The sequence below is a fragment of the Castanea sativa genome, chromosome 6 (genome assembly GCF_040712315.1).
Source record: "Castanea sativa cultivar Marrone di Chiusa Pesio chromosome 6, ASM4071231v1".
Taxonomy (NCBI): Eukaryota; Viridiplantae; Streptophyta; class Magnoliopsida; order Fagales; family Fagaceae; genus Castanea; species Castanea sativa.
The window spans coordinates 55,548,923-55,558,612 of NC_134018.1; the positions used below are offsets into that span (position 1 = coordinate 55,548,923).

General features: G+C 32.4%; 1 protein-coding gene across 1 annotated transcript; it reads right to left on the minus strand.

The window, feature by feature from the left end:
• Positions 1-681: 681 nt before the first annotated feature.
• LOC142638889 (uncharacterized) lies at positions 682-2,909 on the minus strand. Its single transcript, XM_075812960.1, has 3 exons — positions 2,510-2,909; positions 2,257-2,403; positions 682-1,174 (listed from the first exon to the last, which is right to left on the minus strand). The coding sequence occupies exons 1-3, from the start codon at positions 2,774-2,776 to the stop codon at positions 1,031-1,033; spliced, it is 558 nt and encodes a 185-aa protein (XP_075669075.1). The 5' UTR covers positions 2,777-2,909; the 3' UTR covers positions 682-1,030.
• Positions 2,910-9,690: the final 6,781 nt, after the last annotated feature.

The following is a 9,690-nucleotide window of genomic DNA, read 5'->3' on the forward strand; positions in this document are numbered from 1 at the left end:
TCGAATAGATGACAAATTTTATCCTTTGCTAAGAAAATAAATTTATTCTTCTTCTTTTTTTCCCACAATATCTTAAATGGTAGATTACGATTAATGCAACACTATTTTCACATGACACTATTATTGACATCACTTTTATTATAAACCAATCATAATCTAATACATTTTAAAAAATTGCAAAATTTGCTTTGAATATAAACTTATTACAAATTACCTTTCATGACTTTTGTCCCTCACCCCCTTGTGGGGTGGGGGACAAAAGTCATAATGACCTGTATTTTATTTGTTCACACAAAAAAAATATTATCATACTTTCGAACAGTTTTTTTTTTCCTTCATATTTCTTTATTTATTATCATTTCTTTAAATTCAATACTTATAATGGAAGAGGAGAGATTTCATCCCTAGACATTTCCATTGGAAAACACTAGAATGTGCTAATTAAGTTATAAGGCTATTGATTTTTGAATTTCTTTCAATACAAATAAAAAAACAAAAAAAATTCAAGATGAATTTGAATAATACATAAATCTTTAAGTTTATTGTCCTATAATTAATTCTAATAGTCTATTAGTTTAATCATTCCACAAAAGAAGAAAATAAAATACTTACATGTTATATATAAAATATGAAATAAAGTTAAATTACCTATAAACTTAATTTGTCTTTAAGTGAACTTTTCTGCTAAAAGTTGGCAAGATTATAGTTATATTTTTTTAAATAAAAAAAAATGTTGAGGTGCTTAGTTAAAAATCGGTACATAGAGTAAATTAGTTATTAAATAATAATAATCCAACTCCACGAGTGTGGGAAACTCAAAACTCAACTTGCAAGAATTGGGTTTCAAAGAGTTTCACTAGCCACCACTTGCATTGGAACCAACGGTAACACTTCACCAATGCATCCGTCAACTCTATTTCAGCAATGAACCAATTTAAAATTTTATTGGGTTTTTTAAGAAACTCATCAGATGGTCGAGAATAGAGATTCAAACTGAGATACCCAAGTTCAAATTTCTTGAACCATAACTTCATAACTTGGCAATGGGCATGTTATAGAATGTAGCGTGAGCAGTATAGGCTAACTGCCCAGTTTTCTTGACCTTGAACTCCATTGCAACTACAGTCAAATTTCTTCCACTCTTCACTACAGAGCAATCAACCATCACCTCTGCCTGTATGTAGAAAACAGTTCCATCTCACAGGAGATTTGTTAAAGGAAAAAAATAAATCATAGTAATGTGAAAGTAGTAAAATAAAGCACACTAATCAAATATGTGAATGCAGATGCTAATACAAACCATTCAAAAGCAAGATATCATTGGTAACAAGTTAGCATAACTTGAGTTTAGCTTAGAATTGTCTTTATTTGTGAGAGTGAGACTGTGCCCAGTCAATGGCTTAATGCCAGTGGGATAAGATCACATTATTATATACTTGAAACATGAAAATGCATGCTAATAGCCCAACCAATAGTTGATGACAAGTAAAACCAAAGGCTTATTTGTCTATTATTATTATTATTGGTAAGTTGGACACGCACCTAGTGGGTCTTGAACCCACAACCTCACTCTCAACTTATAAGAGGAAGAGGCGCTAGATGTGCTAGAGCTCATTGGCACAACTAATGACTTTGTTTGTACACTATTGTCATTCTTTTGGTCTCATGTTTGGGTGGCAAGGTCTTCAAGCAAATTTAATTGATAGAAATTATATCTTAAACAAGAGATTTGAGTATCAATTATATATTAGTCTGATTCACCCAAGAAGAATGAGGTTGCACCGTTGCACATATGTCTTTCGAATAACTCCAGCGTTTGGTCTGTACCTCCTAGCTTTGCAATATAATACTACAGTTGCCATTAAGATCATCACATTCTGTTCCAAGGCAACCTGAATTTGGCATCTCAAGGAAACATTCCAGCACTCTAAGAAAAGCTAAAAATCCTCACAGTGCCTCTCTAACTCAATTATTATGGCACATAGATGTATGAAGCCAGAATCAAATGACAATCATACCCCAATCCACAATATAAATTTGTAATTCTTAAATATCTAAAAACCCTTTTGAGACTTCAAATGCTAGGTAGAATGCAATTTGAGTCCCACCAAAAAACCAAAGAATCCTACATTCCCACATATAATCAAATTCAGAATAGTATAAAAAACACTCTAATTTGTAGAAGTAGATAACATAATAAATGAATTGAAAGAAGCACAAACTGAGTAAACCAAAAAGTGAACCCAAAAAACTCACATGAATTGGAGCACCGGAGAGATATGAAATGCTCATATCTCCAAGAAAAATATCCTTATCCTCAGCCACCACGGTTCTAGCACAAGCGATTGACAACATCTCAGCAATTGCCGCCATAGCCCCTCCATGTAACGAAGCATAGAAATTCTGCAAACCCCATGAATAAACAAAAAGAAAAATTTGACTTTTAATGGAAAAAAAAAAAAAGAAAAAAAAAACTAGAATTAGAGGAAAACAGAGGAGAGTTGGTCACAGCAAGAACGGGTGTGACGGTTAGGAGACAGGTGATTCGGCCACGTAGGACTTGGTCGGGCTTGATTGCGTCGCGAATGAGATGGGAGTAGAAGTACTTGTTATTGCAAAAATCTGGGATAGAATTGGAGTGTGAAACTCCCACTTTTTGAAAGAAACCAGAGATAGCAGACACATATTCAGTAGAAACGTCGTTGACTATTGTTTTAGAGGAATTCGACGACGTTGCTTCGGCCTTTGGCCGAGGAGTCGCTGTGTGTTTTTCCATTTTTTTTCTTCCTTCTCTCTTTCTTTCTCTCTCTTCCTTCCTCTTTCTGCTAAAGTTGCTTTTTCCTTGTCGGTCTATCAGCTACAGAGACTTGAATCATGACACAACCTCTTTTCAAATAATTGACTTATTCCGCTATAAATTTAATCAGTGATAATCTATAAAATACTAAAAGTTGAACGATGCACTCACGTTAAGTTACATTAGTATTATATTATTTTTATTATTTTTTAATATTTTTTTACAATTTTAAAATAATTTTTATCAAATATTTCTCAATTCCATCTTTAACATAAAGGTCACTTCCTATAAATTTAATTCTACCATAAAACTCTTATTTTCAACATAAAGCCTATTTCTTATAAATTTAATTCTACCGTAAAACCTAACCTAAGCGCAAAGCTTTTCCAACCTAAACCCTTTAAAACCCTTTAAGAAACATGGTATACTCAAAATTTCAATTTTACTTTTGTTGCACGTTTTAGAATCCTTCCCCTTCCCAAACGTTCATGATTTCAAACTCTCTATTTTCCTTTTATTGCATGGTTTCAGATTTCCTTTTGTTGCACGATTTCAGATTCCTTCCCTTTTCCCATGTTTCTATTCTACGATTTCACTCCTTCTAATGGTAGTCTCTCCGTCTTCCTTCCTTCATGACTTCCTCACCTCACAGTATATAAATATTGACAGCAGCTTGATTATAAAGTTCAAGTATCTTTAAATCCTGTTTATTTTGTCTTCTATTCTTTTGTTTGATGTTTTTTTCCCCTTTCTACATTTTGTTATTGCCTCTTTTGTTGGATGATTCAGTTCACGTTTCTGTTTTCCTTTTGTTTGATGTTGTTTTCCCCTTTCTGTACCATACATGTAGTGCAAAATAAGGGTATGTGTAAATGCAGATTTTTTTTTATATAAATATTTAAAGTAATTGAGTTTATTCAATTTGTAGAAACATAGAGTTTAGGAAAACAAAAAGAGAAAGCTATTAATTCAAAAAACAATTCTCTTTAGTATTGTTTTATATACTTTCCCTTGATTTTGTTGTATTGTAAAAGAATTATGTTACCATTACTCTTTTTTTTCTTTTCTTATATGTTTAATAACAGGCATTCGTTGATTTTGAAATATTAGAAGATGAGTTTGAAAGGACCATAGAGTTTTATGAAAGAATTTTGGACCGACTAAAGCACCTGAAGGTATGTATAATCTATACAAAGTTAGAATATAGTGTTTAAACTTCAAAATTGCTTTGTACAATTTTTATTTTTCTGGGTTTTATGGTTTCTGTTGCTTGCTTGGGTGGTGTTATTTGATTACTATTCTTCGTTGAGAAAAAAATGTTGATGGGCTGATTACAATTTGGTATTTTTGATGCTTTCATTTATTTATTTTTTTTTGTGTGTTAGCATTCGGACCCACAATAAGTATATTAGCCAGGTAGTTGACCAAATGGCCAAATAACTAATACACTAGCACTAAACTAGGTGTAGAGTAGCAACTTGTGAATAGTGCAGCAACAAGGAAACCACACATGATCAAATCTATAACACACTAAAATTAGCTTTTATATGAATTTGAAAAGATTCCACAAACAACCGTTTCAAGACAGTACAATACATAAAATTCTCCTATGGACTTACATTTTATTGCTGTCATGATTTTTTATGTTACCAAATGTGAGGCTTAGGGTCTAAATTTGGTGAATACTTGGATTAGTTAAAATTGGTTTCATATTAGCCTGCCGTACTTTTTGCACAAATTCTTCTATTTATGGATATGCTTATTTACCTATGTTGATTTCAAGAGAAGGGTGGCACTGACAAACTGTTACTTGCTAATTGAAAGAGTCTAGAGCATGATCTTTAGTATGTTTAATCTTTTTAGAATATTTGAAAATGAACCAAATGCTAAAATCTTAAATCTGGGTTGCTTAGATTTTTTTTTTTACATTATTCTATTTCCCCTTCCATTACAATGCTCACATCAATCTTTTCTTGAATAAATGTCTTGGAGACATTGGTTTGCTGTTACCTGAATTTCTTATTTGGGGTTTGTTGTTTTTTAGGTAGAAGATGTGATACCAAAAATTGGCCATTATACAAGTCAAAGATTCAATAGTTTTGCAGGTAACCACGACTAAGCAAGGACATAATGTTTGAGCATGAGATTTAATGTTATTTATGTGTTCCATTTACATTCTAGGAAACATAAGATATACTTGAATTCACAAACTATTTTGAGAAAAGTTTCTAATTATGAAACAAACATTGAGCATTAAAATACATGTTTTATCAAACATAATAAATAAAAGACCTAAATCAAATCAAATTGTGATGCTTGCATTTTGGCATCCAATTATACAAAAGATAAGTAATGATTCTGCGACTACCAAAAAAAAAAGTAAGGATTCTGCATGTATATATAAGTTAACTTAAGTATTATAGCTGAAATTATGATTTCACACTTGAAAGCCCACGAAAGTGCATTGGTTTTTTGGTTTTATTGAAAATTTAGGAGAGGCCTCATGACCATGTACCCAAAGTAAACTCCAAAGACAATAAAAACTACAGCCAAATGCATATCATTTGAGCCAAGGGTGTGAGGCCACTCTACAAACACATTCATGCACGATAATTTAATCATTGTAATTGAGAGTACCACATTTATAAATATTTGATTGTTTCAGTCCTAGTAATTGCCCAAATTCCAAACATAAGGGATCTAATGTTTAAGTTGGAGGTGATGCTTGCTATTAATATGAGTTTGAATTCTTCTAGAGGCCTTCATTTTTCTTCGTTTAAATCAGCCTTCCTCCCTTTACCTTTCTTTATAGTTCTTGCTTTCTTTATGGTTCTTGGTTGGATATAGCACTAGGATATTTAAATTAGTCAAACTACACAAATTTGAATAGTGGACAACATTAAATATTGTCCTTTTTGAAGAGAGATTTTATGACAAAATTAAGTTAGACAAAAGGGACAATCACATTTAGTTTTGAGCTTAAAAAATTTGTTCTGAAATTTTATTTTTCTTGACTTCATGACTTATATTATATTTGTTTTGACTCAGGTTTATATTTAGATAGATATTATTTTTTCTTATTTTGCTAAAAGTTGAAGAAATACAACCTTTAGCAAAATAAAACCAGTAGCATTGAGAGGTAATTTTTAATAGGATAATATGGAGCACAATTCAATTTGAATAGTGGACAACATTAAATATTGTCCTTTTTGAAGAGAGATTTTATGACAAAATTAAGTTAGACAAAAGGGACAATCACATTTAGTTTTGAGCTTAAAAAATTTGTTCTGAAATTTTATTTTTCTTGACTTCATGACTTATATTATATTTGTTTTGACTCAGTTTTATATTTAGATAGATATTATTTTTTCTTATTTTGCTAAAAGTTGAAGAAATACAACCTTTAGCAAAATAAAACCAGCAGCATCGAGAGGTAATTTTTAATAGGATAATATGGAGCACAATTCAAGTGTGTGGAGTTCTTCACAATGTTGCATTGATATTGCCAAAGCCTTAAATGCCCCAATCCATATAAAACCTAATGATATGGAGGTTGTTCATGTTTATGAGCTTCAAATTTAGGGGCACAAGACTTTCCACTTATATGTGGTTGATTTAAGTTGTTGTCATCGTTATAATATGTAAGATATTTATATACAAGAATTGTTTGATAATTAATATTTAATACGAGTTACTTCTCTCACTCTTCAATCAAATTGTATTCTCTTGATATTTTTCCCTTCAGCTTTTATTTTTTAATTTTATTGTCCTCATGCAGAATACGAGTACCATGTACTCTTTTCTAATATATTTGATTATTAGCATTTGTATATTAGAGGAAGCTTTCAACAAATATTCTTAATTCTTCTACCATGTTGCTCTATTGATGTGCCACAATTTAATTTTGTTAAATTATCTCGTGCATTGCACGGATTAGCGACTAATTCTTATTAAAAAAAAATAATAATAATACAACAGCCTTGCACTCCCAAAATGCCAAATAACTACTTAAGTATGACGAGGAAGTAATTTTTAGTTCTAGTTTTTATGTTAAATCTTAGATGTGTGACAAAAAAAAAATTAATGGAAAAAATATTATTTGGTCATTATTGATTTGGTTTATGTTCTTTTTCAGTTATACTCAACTTAATTTTTGTGAGTGAGTTAACCGTAAAGAACATATTACTACAAATTAAATCAATGTAAGGACTAAATTGACAATGACTTAAAAATGTAAGGACAAAAATGATATTTTTGCCAATTAAAAATGTTATTTCATTTTATAAAAAAAAGCATAGATGAAAACGCAAAAACTAAAAGATTTTGCCAGCTTTGCCAAAAATAAAGTAGAAAGTAATAAAAATCCAAATAAACCAAATCTTGTGAATTCTACACTTTAATTGCCACGTTCAGAACTAGCTTTTGCCCACTCCCTCCCAAGAATTTTATTACTATGTATGAGACTTTTCTTTTAAGGGGGGGGGGGGGGGGGGTAAAAGGATAAAGCACATTGAAACTAACTAGCCATAAAAGGCGAAGTAGTGGCTGAAAGCCTTAAGGAGTACAAACCATAAGCATCAAAGTTCAAAATTACACATAATTCGATAGTGGGAGGTACATCTAACACAATAAAATCAGCTGATAGGGAGCAGCCTCCTTTAGCAAGATTATCGACACCTTTATTTGCCTCCTGATACACATGGTTGATCTTGACCCGTTGGAATTGGCCTAGGAGATACTTGCAGTTATTCAAGGGTGAAGAATATGATTTATTAGAGGAAATCTCAGAAAGAACAAGGTCAATAATAACTTTATCATCTAGCTCCACAACTAAATGGGTGATGCCTAACTGGGATGCTAGAAGAAGCCCAACCCTTAGGGCACGAAATTCAGCGATGATGTTAGTGGCGAGACCAATATGCCTCATATAGCCCTTGACCCACTTGCCGTGGGAATCACAAATCAGATCACCCCTGCTTGCCTTAGCCGGGTTCCCTAGAGACGCTCTATGTATGAGACTAATGTTAGAGTTATTCCAACTATTATTATTATTATTTATAATTTTGATTAAAAGGATGGCATAAAATTAACAAGTCTAATACAACTTCGCTCAGTCTTATCATAGGCTAACAAATTCTCCACCACAGACGGTGGTAACAAAAGATACACAAAAGAAGTTGTAGCACCCGTCCCATGTTTTGCTAGTGCATCAACACATTGGCTTGCCTCATGGTAAATATGCTCAACATTGGTTGGGATTCAGGAAAAGCCTTCAATAGTAAATTGACATTAATAAATTATTAATTGTCCTAAAAACTTAAATTGTTACAAAATAATAAATTTAAGGGGTAATTACATTAAACCCACCAGTGGTTTGGAAGAAAATCACTTTACTTACCAGTGGTTTGAAAAGTATCATTTAACCCACCTGTGGTATGTTTCGTTTGTTTTCCGTAACCCACCTCTGTTAAAATCAGGGGTAAATAGGTATCTTTGCTCAAATTTTATGTCTTTTTCCTTCCAAAACAAAAATAGCACAAAAATGCAAGAGAAACAAGATCAAAAAGTGGTATTGGTCTCTCTCTCAATTCACATAAATCTTGAACATGAAGAACATAAATCATTAAACCCAGAATTTTGTTTTTCACATTCCCAAGTTCTCTCAAATTTTCTCAGCAACCATATAACTATAAGAGAAATCAAACTCTACACCCATTTGGCTCAACTTTCAGTAAGTCTCTCATCTTTACAAGAACCTCAACAACATAAATCACAAAACCCAGAATTTCTTTCTCCTTCCCAATCAAAAACAAATTTAAAAGTTTCAACCTTTACACAGCAATATAAAGCTCAAACAACACAAACTACAATATCCAATATTTTTTTCCCTTTTATTTTCTTGGAAACCAAAAAAAGAGAGAAAATTGAATAATGGGTATGTGTTAAACCTCCAAAAAAAAAAAAGCTTACCAACATACAAGGACGATTTGGAGAAGAATTTAGAGAAACCAAGTGTTTGATATGGCTGTGGTGAGATTGAGATTGTGAACCCATAACCAAATTCTCTAAAACCCAAAACCTCTATCTTTCTTTTCTCTCTATTGTGAACCCATAACCAAATCCACCAATAACCATTGGCCACTGTTATTTCTGCAAAAAAAATAAAGTAAACTTAAATGCAAAAACCAACAAAACCCACAAATGGTGACACAAAACTACAAAATGGAGAGCCACAACCCATTAATGGCGTGAAACTTGTGTTTTCTTCCCTTCCAAACACTCCAAACCATGAAGAACACGTTGATCTCACCACATGCCTCTCTCTCAAAAAGTTTCTGAGTTTTGGGTATTTTGATTCTCGTTATGTTGTGTTTTGGGATTAAGATGTGTTTTTGTAACGGCTGGGCTTAAGGTGGGTTATAGAGATTGACGGAAACATACCACAGATGGGTTAAGTGATACTTTTCAAACCACGGGTAGGCAAAGTGATTTTCGCCCAAACCACAGGTGGGTTATGTGTAATTACCCCTAAATTTAATTATTTAATCATAGTTCTAACACTCTTACTCACGTTAGCTTAATAAATGAGGCCTAATGTGTATGATTTTCAAAATTTTAAATAAGAGGTAGAATGGTTATGATGTCAAAAATTGTCAGTAAGCCACACGGTCCTCACGTGCTCTAGACAAAAAAACCTGCACAACACAAAAATGAAGATCCTACGAAGAGTACCGGTGTGGTACTGGCCAATTACCCTCCGACGGTCAAGTTAGAGAACTTTCACAACTCTAGAGTGCCAGAGTTAGGGTGAATTATTTATATCTTAGTTTGTGAGGGCTTTGGAGTTTTTATAGTAGTGTAGAGTTGACATTCATTCCTTAACGGAGAGGGTT